The sequence below is a fragment of the Syngnathus floridae genome, chromosome 15 (genome assembly GCF_059516105.1).
Source record: "Syngnathus floridae isolate MCC-2025c chromosome 15, RoL_Sflo_1.0, whole genome shotgun sequence".
Taxonomy (NCBI): domain Eukaryota; kingdom Metazoa; phylum Chordata; class Actinopteri; order Syngnathiformes; family Syngnathidae; genus Syngnathus; species Syngnathus floridae.
Genome location: NC_142427.1, coordinates 8,209,713 through 8,225,041, shown reverse-complemented (window position 1 = coordinate 8,225,041; position 15,329 = coordinate 8,209,713). Strand labels below are relative to the sequence as shown.

At 40.2% G+C, this 15,329-nt stretch overlaps 2 protein-coding genes across 2 annotated transcripts; both read left to right on the top strand.

Annotated features, from left to right (window-relative positions):
- The first annotated feature begins 483 nt into the window (after positions 1-483).
- Positions 484-7,711, top strand: ripk4 (receptor-interacting serine-threonine kinase 4). The gene is made up of 8 exons (XM_088399232.1): positions 484-815; positions 3,564-3,855; positions 4,591-4,739; positions 4,829-4,878; positions 5,018-5,176; positions 5,255-5,367; positions 5,842-6,085; positions 6,158-7,711. The coding sequence occupies exons 1-8, from the start codon at positions 634-636 to the stop codon at positions 7,336-7,338; spliced, it is 2,370 nt and encodes a 789-aa protein (XP_088255358.1). The 5' UTR covers positions 484-633; the 3' UTR covers positions 7,339-7,711.
- Positions 7,712-11,049: 3,338 nt separating this feature from the next.
- On the top strand, positions 11,050-15,301 carry c15h21orf91 (chromosome 15 C21orf91 homolog). The gene is made up of 5 exons (XM_088399440.1): positions 11,050-11,182; positions 11,716-11,861; positions 12,840-13,325; positions 13,541-13,603; positions 13,763-15,301. The coding sequence occupies exons 2-5, from the start codon at positions 11,735-11,737 to the stop codon at positions 13,945-13,947; spliced, it is 861 nt and encodes a 286-aa protein (XP_088255566.1). The 5' UTR covers positions 11,050-11,182; positions 11,716-11,734; the 3' UTR covers positions 13,948-15,301.
- Positions 15,302-15,329: the final 28 nt, after the last annotated feature.

Genomic DNA, 15,329 nt, shown 5'->3' with positions numbered 1-15,329 from the left:
GCAATGTGAAATAAATGATAATGTACATACAATCAACATTATGCATGTGAACACATAATATTAGTCTCAGATTTTTTTCTCCTCAATTTTTCAGTCTTTTCTCATATTGGCATAATTTAGTCCAATTAACTGCTTGCTTCTTTGTACATATTGCTGGCACATTTGACCAGAGGCAACAGCGACAAAGTAACTTGATTCTCACTGTTGCTTAGCTTGAGTACCTTGCGCAAACCGGGTGACTGTTATCAGATGACCCCTCAATGCTCTGCCAAAATTCCGGCCTACATTGACACAAAAATACGTATGTGAGATGACACATATCTGGTTTTACTGACTATGAATATATTTTCCATTTGACCACCAGGAATAAGAGTATATCTAGATTTGTGGCCTTCATGGTGGAGCCTGTGAACGCTTCCATTTGTGCATGATGCAGCCAAAGCAGGAAATGATGTCACAGCAGGAGGCTCAACCTCCTTTTACACCTGAAGAGAGGGAGAGGCCAGGCTGGGTTAGACAAAAAGAAAAACAAGGAAGTGCTCACAAGTAGCTCAGTCTGGTTGATCACTCGTACACTTTGTGCCGGGGAGAAAAGAGGAGTTGATCCCTTCCAGTTGCTTTGCCAGCACGGATATGGATGATCCCGATTTACCGTATGGGAATATGGGACTGCTCAGGACCTTTGATTCATCTGAGTTCTGCAGATGGGAGAAAATTGGCTCAGGTGGATTTGGACAAGTATACAAAGTCCGGCATGTTCAGTGGAAAACATGGCTGGCAATCAAATGCCCTCCTTGCCTTCATGTGGATGACAAGTAAGTCTTGGAGTGATGTCATCAAATCTCATTTCTGTCATTGATTAAGATTAGAATTGAATGACGTTGAAAATTAATCTGATATGATTTGTTTTCCTCTTATTGGGGTTTAAAATGTGTTTTTTTTCCTGCAAGGTTTATTTATTTATTTTAAAAAGCACAAGCAATAAATTCATCTGCATCACCAAAACAATCAGATTTATACATAAATATTTTTTATTTTATAGGCTAGGCTCATGCTAAAAAGTTAACCATGAATTAATGTTAAAGACAGTTTGTTTAAGGACAGTTTATCTACTTCAAAATGAGTTATTAATTAAAGTTAAATACAACAACAAAACTTTATGGCATAAACCAGTAAGTCATAAACCAGTAAGTCATAAATTAGACTATGCAAATAGTGACTTTCATTTTTCCATGTCTCCCAAAACAATATGTGAACTTTTTAAGCATTGTCTGAACTTACGTATCACTATATAAAGAATTATACAAACTTTACATACATTGTGTATATTTTAAACCAATTGTAGCCTTTGTGATTTGAAAACTGCATTCTACTACTATGCAATGTTTTTTTCCACTGTTCACCTTCATGTTGGTAAAAATATTCTTCCATTCGAGAAATGCAAATTTTCACCTTTGTTTAAAACCTATATAATCAGCCGTCAATCCAAAGGAGGGGTTGTTTTGAAAATGACGTCGCCCAAATTTACTTAACAATGCAAAGTATGTAAATGATGCTTTCAATGGTGTGGAATTAACATCTTAAAGCCACCAGAGCAGCTGTTGATTCAGTCTCGACTAGTTTGCAGGCTAAATATAAACGACCTAATGTGAACTCCAGCCACAAAGACACTATTTTTAATTTTTCTTGTTACTGCATTGGCACGGAAACAAGAGTTTTTATCCCATTAATACAAATAATTAATTAATGAATTGATGTTAAAGAGACACAAACTCTCATCCATAGTGTATAAATGCCAAAACCATTTTTCATTTTGAAAATATGAAATATTAATTTATGTGAGCATTAGAAATGAACTGTTACTTTGCACACATCAACTCACAGATCACTAAAGTGAAGTGACGATTTTAGTACACTTCCCCCCCCCAAGGTTGTGGCGCAACTCCCAAGCTGAACCCGAAGCCAAGATGTTATCAACCCTAAACATCTCCAAAGTACATATTCAGGACATTTAGCCTGCTCCTTCACTGACCTGCAAAAGACTCAAAGGCACCTTTTGTGCTCCTGCCACACACACAATAATAGAAGCTGTAAAACCAGTCCTACCGGGCCTGTTGGGAACATTGTTTGGTCCTGTTTGCATCAAGTGAAAGATTGGGCAACCAGTCAATGCCCATATTCTTATATAATGCCTGAACATTTTTTTCTGAGAGTTTGCATTCTTTTTTTTTCTTCTTTCATGTATTTTACATTCAACAAGGAGCAATCATTAATTGGACCCAACACAAGAATGCACGTCAATGAAAAGATTACATAAACTGTATTTAGTTGGTGTTATTTTGTTTTTTTCCGACTTTCAAGCATTCTGTGTGTCCTTTTTTTAATATTTTGAGACACCTGTTGATTTATGATACTCTAGTGGTCAGCTTGATTCAAATGAGAATTCTATTTTTATAATAATCATCTGCATGGTAGACAGTTCACAAGTGAGAACAAACAGGACAATTTGTAAAAAATTCCAAATGTCTGATTAATGTCACTGATGTCTAAAGACGCATTGGATGCTAAAAAAAGCACGAGACAACTGTAATTTTCCTGGTATGTTGCTTACGCAAATGGTTGATGCGCCATTATTGTTACTGATTATCAGTTGCTAGGCAGAAGTTGCGTGCCAACTGATTAAAAAAATGCCAGTCATGCTTGATATGCTGTTTCAATTTTGAATTCTTAGCTGAGACAAGGAAAGCCATCTGAAACACATGAGTTATAAATATCCTTATTGTTATTCTAAATTTCCCACCTTAGGTTTCTAAATTGAATCTGAAGCTTCTTTCATTTCAACTTGGTCACCTTGGTCTTTCCCACGCATTCCAAAATCGCAAGAATTTATCTTTATCTAAAGCCCATTAAGAGGTTGTATATTTGATATTTGCTCTGAGTGCATGAATTGTGTTGCAGTGATGTCAACGGGGCCAGCGGGTAGATAACGGCAGCTTAGCAAAGGTTGAGCAACACGGAACAGCAGCGTTCACTCACCTGCAGCATTCCAGGCTCATTTGGAATGGGGAAAAAAAAAAGTGGTTGAAAATTGCATTCTACTATACTGCATTATTTGAATTGAATTCCTTTTTCAACCCTTCTCCACATGTTTAATTCTTAAAATAGTTTAAAAGTATACAAGGTCTTGGCTCCAAGGTTAATGTTAGTAAACATTTACCCTAACTGTTAATCTAGTCAGCATGACATGCAGGCTCCTGACATTTGATTTGGGCCTGAAGTTAAATATTACAGGTCAGTGAGCAAAGCATGAGCCTCCAAATGATTTGGTTAATGTTTTCTAAGAGGCTCACTCAAATATGTGATTAAAGAAGATGAACATTGCACGTTTGTTGACTTAAATATCGATTAGGATTATTCAAACAACAGATTGAATACTTTTTAGTCTGATGGATATATTTAAACTATTTAGGTTATCTTTGAGATACCAATAAAGCAGCAATGAATAATTTTTTTTTTCTAGCTAGCAATTTCTAATGTGGTCTTCCATTTTGTTATTTGCTCAGGGAACGGTCAGAGCTGCTGGAGGAGGCCAAGAAAATGGAAGCAGCCAAATTCCGATACATCTTGCCTGTGTATGGGATCTGCGAGGATCCGCAGGGTCTGGTGATGGAATACATGGAGACGGGCTCCTTGGAAAACCTGCTGGCTACGGAGCCGCTGCCATGGGAGCTCCGCTTCCGTATCATCCACGAGACGGCTGTGGGGATGAACTTCTTACACTGCATGAACCCGCCCCTGCTCCATCTGGATCTGAAGCCTGCCAACATCTTGCTGGATGCCCACTACCACGTCAAGGTGTGTTTCCACCTATACTACCAAAACCACTTATTGCATATCAAACCATTTGATCATAAATATTTTGAACGGGTCCAATTGTGATGGCCCCGTCAGATCATCATAATACAATTTTCCATGATAATTTCATATTTAGCACTTTTGATTTCTTTATTATTATTATTTTTTTTAACGTTTTTATTTGTGGCTCAAATCAAAGCATTGCAATATCACAAATTAATATTAATGTTTAAAAGAATAACTCAAATACAAAATTATTCACATACTTATTTACTACTTGCATTCCATCAATGCACAATAAATAAATGATAAATAAATAAATGAGGTGCCTGTGAGAAAGTTAACTTGTTTTCATCCAGGAAACTACCCGTTAATTTGACCCTCCCTTGCCTTTCCTGTTGATCCATTCGAAAATGACGGCCATCACATTGTCTTTTTATTCTGAGCAGCTCAATGGAGATGAATGCAGTAGGCGGGAAGCATCCATTTAACTGTAATAGCTGCATGTAAACACCTCCTCCAGGCTTGTCCCTACAGGATTCCTTTGGTTCCTGTGACTGTATCTGTCTATGCGTGTGTGTGACTGTGCGTGGGCGTGCTCATTCTGAAGGACCAGCCTCTCCTGCATCTGCTGCATGCCGGGACATGGCCCCTGGAGCTTTGCTGCTCCTTTCCTATGAGATGGGTACTCAGGGTCTTCTTGCTAAGGTTCCTTATCTGGTCTCTTTCTCATAGTTATCAGATTTTGGCCTGGCTCGCTGGAACGGGCTGTCACGAGCCGATGATATCAGTCGGGACGGTTTCTGCGGTACCATCGCCTACCTGCCACCTGAAAGCATCATTGAGAAAGACAGAGTGTCTGACACTAAACATGACATATACAGGTTGGATTTTTTTTTCTTTTTTGGAAACATCGAATAAACTACTCCTCTTTTGTCTGTCGTTAAAACCCCATGCTATAATTCCCCTCCAGTTTTTCCATTGTCATCTGGGGCATCCTCACTCAGAAGAAACCTTATCAAGGTGAGACCAATGTGATGTTTGAGTAATACAGAAAAAGTATTCTTACCAAAAAAACAAATATTTTTTGCTACCATACAATATCTATATGAAATGTGTCTGTTTGAGAAATATGAAGTTTCTTGTCGTTGTTTTCCCCAAGGAGAGAACAACATCTTGCAGATCATGGTGAAGGTGGTGAAAGGGGTGCGTCCAGATCTTGGTGCAGTGCCGCGGAGCCGTCCTACTGCTTGTACTGGCTTCCTAAGTCTCATGCAACGCTGCTGGGCAACTAGTCCTGAGGCCAGACCCAGCTTCCAGGGTAAGTTTTATTTTGTTTTATTATTTTTTTGCTTTATCTTGTTTTAAAGTGAATTTATTTTATTTATGATTCGTCCAGAAATCACATCGGAAGCTGAAGCTCTGTGTTGTAAACCTCAAGAGGAACCCAAGACTCCGACCTTGCCAGAGTCCGAGTCTACTTCCTGTGACGGGCTGTCCCTTCATCACAAGGTAGGGGAAGCAAGAGCAACTAAATGGTCATTATAAATAAATGTAACATGTAAAACAATTTAAAAACACTTTTCACAGGTATGAGGGTTATTTATTGTCAATATCTGTTGTTTATGAATGTGTGGATGAATATAATTTTTTTTCTTCATGGCTAAATGTATCTGTAAAGGTGTCCCAGACGCCGTTATTACAATTATCAGTTTATTTCCTGAGTGAATATTTGATTAGAACAACAGTGACGTGGCCAAGGAAGAATGTTAACTGATTGTTCAGCCCGCCTGCTCTGTGTCACATGTGCACTGTTGATTTTGTGACAAGAAAAACAAGGTAACAAAATTATTACTGAATATTTATCAGTCTGTTCAAATGAAAGATTCTGGACTTAAATGCAAGTCCTTTTTAAGTGAACAATGTGCCTTTTTTCCACCATAGCTTGAAAGCAGCTCTTGATCTTCTGGTCTATTCTCTCCACAGGTTAAAAACGATAAGCAAGCAGTGCGTCCGGTCTCGGCCATGTTGCCGGAAAAAGACTACAGTCTGTCCGAGCTGTTGACCCAGGTGGATTCTGGAATCTCCCGGAGCTTTGATCGACTGAAGGAAGAAAGTTGCCGCAGCAAAGAGAATACTTGCAAGAGGTTGTCTGGCATGTCGTCCGCAGATTCAGCCTTCTCTTCGCAAGACTCGATAACGCTCTCTTTTGAGAAGGAAAGCACCATCGGTAAGAGTTGACCTCAAAGTCAAAGGACGAATAGCAGCTAATGTTAAACGGTATCTTCTTTCCAATCTGTAGATTCTGCCGAGGTTCACAAAAGGAAGTTATGTGACGCCATCCGAACCAAGGACATTGCGAAGCTGATGAAGATCCTCCAGCCGCAGGATGTTGACCTTCTCCTCGATGGAGGAGGCAGCCTCCTGCATCACGCCGTCACCTTGGACAATGAGGAAGCCATCAAGTTCCTTTTGTTGAACAACGCCAATCCCAATCTCGCCAACTCGCGGGGCTCCACCCCCCTCCACGTGGCCACCGAGAAGCACTTGAAGCCACTGGTGGAACTTCTGCTGGGTCGACGGAGCACCAACATCAACGCCAAGGATGAGGATCAGTTCACAGCTTTGCACTGGGCGGCCCAGAATGGCGACGAGGCCATGACGCGCCTGCTTCTCGACCGCGGGGCAGCCATCAACGAGACCGACGGTCAGGGGCGAACACCCGCTCACGTAGCTTGCCAGCACGGCCAGGAGAACGTCGTCCGCGTGTTGCTGAGCCGCGGCGTCGACGTTCGAATCAAGGGCAAGGACAATTGGACGGCGCTGCACTTCGCCGCCTGGCAGGGTCACCTGGGGATCGTGAAACTGCTGATAAAGCAGGCCGGCGCCGACATCAACGGCCAGACGACGGACGGCCGCACGCCACTGCATTTAGCCTGCCAGAGGGGGCACTACCGAGTGGCCCGAATCTTAATCGAACTGAAGGCAGACATTCACATGAAAACCTTGGAGTTAAACACGCCCTTGCATGTTGCGGCAGAAACCAGTCACACCAGCACATCCCGCCTCCTGATCAAACACCACGCGGATATCCACGCCGAGAACAGCCAAGGATTTACTCCTCTCCACTTGGCCTCCCAGCGAGGTCACCTAGCTACAGTCAAGATGTTAATAGAAGAAGGGGCCGATCCTCTGAAAGTGACCCGGGCCCAACGCAGCCCCTACCGCCTGGTGGCTGAAAACGGACAGTGTGCGGTTCTGAAAGAACTCTTCCTTCACTCTCCAGATGGGGGCGCTCTTTCGAATGAGCTGGGCCCCGGGCCATACTTGCCAGAGGACTCAATTAGCAAAAGTTTGGCACCGCCTGAGCAGCCAGCAGAGTCAGTCAAATCACTTCAGAGGAGAGTCGTTATTCTCAAATTAACAGAGCGCAATGACAAACCGCAGGCGACCACCACACAATGTGCACCGGCTTTGTGCTAACTGGAAAAAGATGCGTAGAAAACTGTTAAAAAAAAATATATGAATGTGTATATATAGTATTAATTGCCGATGCCCATGTGGTGCTTAGACGATCAATGGACCAGAATATGCTAAACACCTGCTCTCAGCATTTTATCATGCTTACAAAAGCTTCCATGTAAATGTGTATTTATGACATATAGAATTTACTTTTTTACCCATTTTTTTTAATGCTAGGATAAAATCTGGTATAGAAACTTTTTTGCACTGTAAATAACTGATGACCTTTTTATTGTTTCAGAGTCATTATGAGTTTGGAAAAGGTTTGACAATGTTCTATGCCTGTTGCATATCAGTGCTACATCAGGGATGTCATTAAAATACCTTGATAGTATTGTGCGGCCTAGTTTTTTTTTTTTTTTTTTTACACAAATATTCGCTGTGATTATGATTTCACTAATTTGTGAACATAGATTAATACAAATTCCCTAAAATTATAAATTGGAAGAACTCAACAAATGACTTACGGATAACGCCTGCAAGTCAGAGAAGCCTATGTGGCGGCCATCTTGGGAGGGTCAACGTTCCCATGAAAGATGGAATTTGCTCATTTCTCAACTGATTTTTATTCATTGATTTTGTAATTGTCAAAATACATGCTATCAATGCAGAACATCTGAAAAAATGCTTTTTTAAAAATATCTGTGAAGGCTCTATACACGCAATTGCTTGACATTTTACACAACCATCTGCAACACCATATTTTTTTTCTAATTCTGCTGATCTTTTTTGGAGTTCTGTTTCACAATAATTAGAACTCACAGTTCACAATTTGAATGTCACTCTCCATCAACCACAGTCTATTTATAAGCAATAGAATATCTTGTTTCACGTGTCTCAGATTTAGTTCTCACAACCACCGGCATGTGGGAAACAATAATCGTGCTTGACAAAAGGCCAAGTTGGCATGTCTGCATCGTGCAGATTCATCTTGAGTGAAATCACAGGGTTGTCTGCTCTCCCGACCCCATAGATCACGCTCAGGTTGGCAAGCATCATGGGAACTGGCCCCGAGGAGGATCACATGATGCATGCCTGATTAAGAAATGAGTGAGGGCGCTGACGTTCTTTACAATTGCTGCCTGTTGATTCAAACGTGTCATCACAAAACCTAGACGCCCTGAAGACTTGGCACTTGGAACCCGAGGCATGTTGCACGGTGGCAAATGCGCAATTGTCCTGTTTTTGCAGAGAGGCTGAAAATGAGGAGGCCTCTGCTTCCAGGTAATTTTTTCAGACCTACAGTAGCTCCCATTATGTGGCATTATTGAACCACACGCTTTTATTTTCTATAAATATAGTGTTGGTTTTATTAATGTCTTAAAATGCTTTCTGACCGACAATATTTACCGCCATTTTAAAATATTAACAATCAGCTGTACACTCACAAATGTAACACGATCAAGATGTTTTGACATGTGAGAAAGGCCTATCTGGCTTTTTATTTTGAGGTCATTCCCGTATTTTCTGCGATATAAGGCGCACCGGATTATAAGGCGCAGCTTCAATGAATGGCCCATTTTAAAACTTAAAAATACGGGACTTAATGACAAATTAAATAGAAAAAATATGCGTTGTGCAAATGCAGTTGTTTTGAATGTTTCGGAGGTTCTGAAGTTTCATATTGTATGTTCTTGGAGTTTACATTCTAATTTTTCATGAGTCATCTACCTTCTTTCTTTTTCACTTTCCTGTCTTCCCACTCAGTGTTTTGACTCCTTCCCCTCAGTCTATGACGAATAATGGTGTCACTCCCTCCAGGTTGTGACTGTGTCTGTTTGAGTAAGATACAACCGAGGGTAAAATCCCGTGGATCTGCATTCACGAAACAAATGTCGGCTGTCATTAACTCAACTGTGTTTATTACAGAGCATGGAATATATGACACATCTTATGATAGTGTGTATAAGTTCACCCTCCTCTGTAAACAAATTATGAGATGGTTTGTGTGTAATCATGATGTTTTTTGGTTTACTATACTTCCCCTAAGGGCCATTGTATTTTTCAATCACACTGTAAAACACGGGGAGTGATATTTACTTTAAAAAGAATCTTTCAGAACAAACACATTATTGATCATATAAATTCCAAGTTGGAAAATGAATGAATGAACCAAACTTTATCAGCATGTGATAATATAGATCCAAGCGAATTTTGTGAGCTGTTTTTCCCTACCCTGTCTTTTCTCATCATCCTCATTTATTCTAACCTGACGGAACAAGCTAAACAAGATCTTAGACCTCGCCTCTGAAGACACAGGCGTGCGACAACATGTGCACATCTCCTCCAGGCAAATACACGGACGTGGGCGCACTCACACGACAATAATGGAGTACAGTACACAATTTATGGTCTGTTTCCTAGTGCTTGCGCAATAACACTGAAGTTGAATGTGAGCTTACTAGGTAAAAGGTTAAAACGTGGTTTGAAATTATGTTATACATGTCACGTGGCAAATCTATGTGTTTGGAATCAGTAGACATTTTTTATGGCCTAATGTGATTGCTTCCTGGAGATGTTTTGTGATTCAAGTTGTGAGGATAAAGTCCACACAGGGGTGGGAAGACACACTATGATGTCACGACAAGGTAAACTGTGCTCGTAGTGAGTCAACACATGCGTCTCCTGCCAGCTAATAGAAAACTTTGCCAACATAACAGAGGTTCATTTATCACGTCGACACCCTGGGAATTAAAAATAAAAAAATGCCTGGGGCCTTGAAGAGGCATGGGATTTGTTTTTTATGTACAGTATTTTCACAGGAGGGCAGTTATAGAAAGTCTCCTTTTTTTAAAAAAATGTTGATAGTGTATAGTACGTAGTATAGTATATATTCTTACCATTTTCTGTTGATTGTGATTATAAAAGTGGAATGTGTATGGTTATTATTTGTTTTGTCTCACTTTTAGTTGCTTTTTGGGTCTTTTGCATTGACTTAGTCTCACACAACATTTAATATGTTACGTTCTGTTGTTCAAAATTGCACTGACTAACATGTCATGATGATCAAATTTGATTGTGTTTTTTTTTCTTAGTTAAGAAGTGTTTTTAAATAACAAGCTGTAATGTCCATTTTTAGCCACAAGATGGCGCAAATTATTTTCTCTCAAGCAAACTTGAGAACTCTGCTTCACGTCCGAGTATATACATTTTTGTCATAAATAAATACATGAATGAATGAATAAATAAATAAATAAATAAATAAATAAATAAATAAATAAATAAATAAATAAATGTATTAATAATGCATTACGCGTATCTAATATGAATTATGGACTCTTTCTTCATCAGCACCAATGCATATGTGCAAGTGTGCGTCCCTCTCCTGTGCGCGCATTACTTGTAAATGGGGATTAAATTACATTATTATTATTATTATTGTTGTTATTGCATGGAAATATGTATGCTGACGACATCTGGAGGGCATATCATGTTGAGTTTGCGGGGGGGGGTGTTAGTATGACATGAGACAAGTAAGTTAAAAAATAATGTATCCCTATATTCTATTCATCTATATATATTCATACACGTGTTTCTGTAATGATAATTATTGTTTTAATTACGAATGTGTTAACGATTCTTGTTAAGAAATTCCTTTTTTCTCACCTCCCCCCTGGGGTAAAGTAGTGGTACATTCCAATGAGAGCCAAGAGGTTTCTGCTAAGTGTTTTGGGATTTGCCGTGACGCGTGGTTGTTATCAGATGTTTGGGTTCCTTCCTGTAAACCAAAGTGTGGCCCGAAAAGGCGACGACGAGTCCGTGGACAGTCTTTTTATGATAAGGTTGAGTTGACGACACTCGCTGGGTAAGACACTTTTGTGTTCTTCAACGCCGAATAACGGTCACGAATAATGCAATGTAACCACTCGAGGGGATGCTAGTTTGAGCTCCTGTTACTAGCTTAACTTGTTGTTAGCTGTTATTAGTTTGAACGAAATGGACACATACAGTCCATCAGTCGTATTGTTTATACACCATCCAACTTTATCGAGGAATCTGATCGAGTGTTAATCAAGATAACCAACGTAATCGTTTAGTCGTTAAAGCGAATATAACGGACACCGTGTATCGTTCATGCAAACAAACCATCTCCACCAAACAAAGAATCAGTTACGACTTCTTTTCTAATCTTCTTATGATGGTTGCGAAAGTTTCAGTGAAGCCTTTACGTCAAGAGGCCTCTAATATCTGTTGCATTCTATTTTTCATTATAATCGATCAGAACGTCACTAGATTAAAATGACACAAAATATTTCAATACACAGCACGTCAAGAAGGATAAATAATCTTTCTGGTTGTGTAAGCTTCTTCTATTAAGCCATATGATCCATTTCACAGTTGTGTCGCCCTACGCGCCATGGATGAAGAGGAGCAGTTTGTAAACATTGATCTGAATGATGACAATATCTGCAGTGTCTGCAAACTGGAGACAGATACAGGGACCTTATCTTTCTGCCACATTTGCTTTGAACTCAGCATTGAAGGTAGGACAATATTGTTTTTCTTTGTAGCCATATCGACTCCATGGAAGAAAAATAATAAAAGGTTTCACAATCAGTTCTATAGATAAAGATATATTAAAGATCAGGAAGGGTAGTCTTTGTTGGTGTTCCGAGTAGATGTTTCCTGTTACTTCAAAAATGACAGCAGAGGAACGGGTTATCTTCATTTGGAATTTCTCACTGATGAAGACACATTGTATTGCTCCACTGCACCATGTGAGCTGTGGTCAGTACGTAGCCTGAAGCGTCAACCCGGCAGAGAACAAGGGAGCTGCTGTGGTCTCAAAAAACAATAACAAACTTTAAAAACATCAAAAATGGTATGGTTTATTCACTTATCTTGAAATATATGTTCCACAACTTAAACGAAACACAAGAAATTACCTCCAAAGCTGCTTGGAGGGAATAGCAATTTAAATCCCTTCTGCTGGATTTCGTTTACATTGAGATTGCGCTCTTCCATTATGGCTGCGTTTGCTAAGCCCCCCACACCATATAAGCAGCTTTACCAGGAGGATTGTGATGGGTTAGTTTTAGCTCTCAGTGTGTATGCACAAACTTGACCACCTTCTATTTGTGCCAGGGGGGGAAAAAAAAGCAAGCTTCAAGGTCGCTTCTTAATTGTCTATTGGTCCATTTCACGTCAGAATCACAGAGTCCACCTTGCGGCTTGATTGACCGTTGTAAATATTTAACATGTCTAACTTTGTCTCCTGTGACCTTTCGAATGCCCAAGCACTCAAGTTACAGACTGGTTAACATCCACAACAGCCAACTGTACATTCTCATTGGCTAACTTCCACGTCACTCACCTGGCCATGCCCAGCCTTTTAAAGCCACACACAATCCAAGTTACATGAGGAGAATGATACATGCAGATTTATTCATTTCTTTTTTCAATTAATTAATGAAAAACAAATGTTTATTTTTGATTTGATTCCAGTGTTTGTGTGTTTTCAGGTGTTTCTGCTACCACCTTATTACATTCAAAGTCTCTCCGCGGCCACAGAGACTGCTTTGAAAAATGTCACCTCATCGCCAACCAGAAGCTGTCACACTCCAAGGTCCCCCGAAGTGCCTACGAGGGCATGAAAGTGGCCCTCGGCCAAAAACTGAATCGTATCATCCAGTACGCCCAGAACAAAGACAATGCCTCTTCCAACAACAGTCTCAGCAGATGCGGGTCCAGGCTTCTTTGTTACAGCCAGCCCAGCGAGCGCAAGCTGCTGCCCCAGTCGGAAGCCCAGGTGCCTCGCTACGCCCCCCGCTGGGAACCGGTGGAAGCACCGCAGCTGCCAGACTACACAGCCCAGGAATTGAGGATGCTGCAGAACTCGTCAGGGGACCTTTGGTCCAGCGATGGCAGGAAAGCTCTTCACACTTGGGAGTCCTCGTCAGCGGGAGGGCAGACCGAGAGCAAGCATCGGGGCCACAGCAGAGATGAATGTGAGCCAATGTGGAATTTACTGGTGCAAAGTTTCACTTTCAATGCTTGAGCGACATGACTCGGCACGTTCACATCATTTTGTGGTCATCGTTCTGTGTCCATTCCTGTTTTCAATTCATGGTGATAAATATTGACAACATGTAAAATGCATCTCTGCTTTTCATACAGAATCTGGATTCACATTTTGTTATTATTTATTTATTTTCTTTTTTAGTGACTGAAAAAAGTGTGGATGAGCTCCATCACTTAAACACCCAGCTTCTTATGAAGATTCAAAGTAAGTGGTGTGACTGAGCAAGTGCGGCGTGTGTGTGTTGAACAGCGCTCATGTTTTGCAGGAAGTAAACTATCATTCAATGTCCAAATTTGAGGGACAATGCAGATTTTTGATTGATGTTCTCTGCTTTGACATTTTACATGACCTCTTCTTCCACAGAGGTCTTCGAGGAGCTGACTGCGGCCGTGCAGGAGAAGGACTCGCTGGCGTCTGAGCTGCACGTTCGTCACGTAGCCATCGAGCAGCTCTTCAAGAACTGTGCCAAATTGCCCTGGCTCCACATTAGCAGGGCTGGCATCAAGACCAGCAGCAGCAGCACCGGTATCGGAGGCCCCGTAGAGTGACGTGTCTTTGGGACACTGGTGAAAGATCGTGGTTGCTGCAATAAGACTGAGAACAAAATGCCCTCATTGGGGCTAGATAGCACTGAGCTCAGTATTAAGGGCTTGCTTGCCTTGTGACAGATGGCTGAATTTTGCTCCAATTGCTAAAAGTCCAAGTCACTGGATTTCATTTTATGTGGAGATATATTTCACTTTTTTTTTTATTTTTTTAAATTGTCTCTGTTCACCTTCAGCATTTTAAAAGTTGACTTTATTTTCTGTTCCATGTTTGCAAGCTGCTTCCTGGCATTTCAACTGCTTTTTGTGCTTCTTTGGTATCTTAACGTTTCTATACAGTAGATACCATAAAAAAAAAGAGTGAACGGTGATGGTTACATAAATGTATCACAAAGGACCTTACATTATTGCAATATGACATACAACCCTGAAAAGAGCACAAGTCTGTAGAAAATAACCAAAGGGAGAACTGATAAACTAAGGCTTTATAATTATTGATCTGTATAGCTTATATGCCCACTTGGGTACCCCCTCTCCAAAAAAAATGCTTCTCCATTAATTCATTCAAGCTTCCTCTGAAAAAGTATTGCTGTCGTGTACACAGATGCATGAGGAAATGTTCATCTATTTTATTGTCAAACCAAAGGGTTCAAATTCTGTGCTTCAAACGGCACACCTGTGATTTACTTGTGCTGTGATGCTTAGAATCAATTCCACTGCATATTTACTTTTTACCAAGTTAGAACGATGTAATTCTTTACGTTTTCATCCACGTGAAGTTTTATGAATGTGTGATGGACTTGATAGAATGTTTTATAAAATATAAATGTACATTTTAGTTAATGAGATGAGAAATCTATGCAAAAGAGAAGCAGATCATTTAGAAGCCTTATACAAACAATTATTTGTCTTCTGACGACGACTCTTAGCTCCAGAATCGCATTCACGGTTAAAAAGAATTTCAAGTTGTTACTGTATTGCTTTCAGCCTCTCTTTGTAAGAGAGTATGTTAATTTGACCCTTTTTGGGGTTTAGCTCTTCTTGAAACATATATTTTTTTAGCATTTAATGTGTGTCTAAAAGTGGTGGGATTCTAATGTTTTGAATACGGATGCTGTGTGTTTTTGTACCTTGCGGGAAAATGGCGGTGCTCATTTATGCCTTTGTTCAGCAGAGTTCCTCAACTGCAGACTCAAGTATTGCTGTTACTTTTTTGCTTTTTATTTTGAACAAGGTCACATTTGTGTTTCTGTGATCTTTTATTTTCTATTTATTTTTGTACGTGTGTTATATTGGACTTTACGCAGGTTGTGTAATGTATGCTTTTTCATTTTCAATAAACTGACAATTTTTGCTACCTCGTTTGTATTCATATATTATATTAT

Bases quoted from the DNA above. Each gene is read 5' to 3' on its own strand.
- ripk4 (XM_088399232.1), top strand. From the start codon at position 634: ATGGATGATCCCGATTTACCGTATGGGAATATGGGACTGCTCAGGACC. The intron at 4,879-5,017 runs GTGAGACCAATG...GTTTTCCCCAAG, and splicing joins TCAGAAGAAACCTTATCAAG to GAGAGAACAACATCTTGCAG. The intron at 5,368-5,841 runs GTAGGGGAAGCA...TTCTCTCCACAG, and splicing joins GGCTGTCCCTTCATCACAAG to GTTAAAAACGATAAGCAAGC.
- c15h21orf91 (XM_088399440.1), top strand. From the start codon at position 11,735: ATGGATGAAGAGGAGCAGTTTGTAAACATTGATCTGAATGATGACAAT. The intron at 11,862-12,839 runs GTAGGACAATAT...GTGTGTTTTCAG, and splicing joins CTTTGAACTCAGCATTGAAG to GTGTTTCTGCTACCACCTTA. The intron at 13,604-13,762 runs GTAAGTGGTGTG...CTTCTTCCACAG, and splicing joins GCTTCTTATGAAGATTCAAA to AGGTCTTCGAGGAGCTGACT.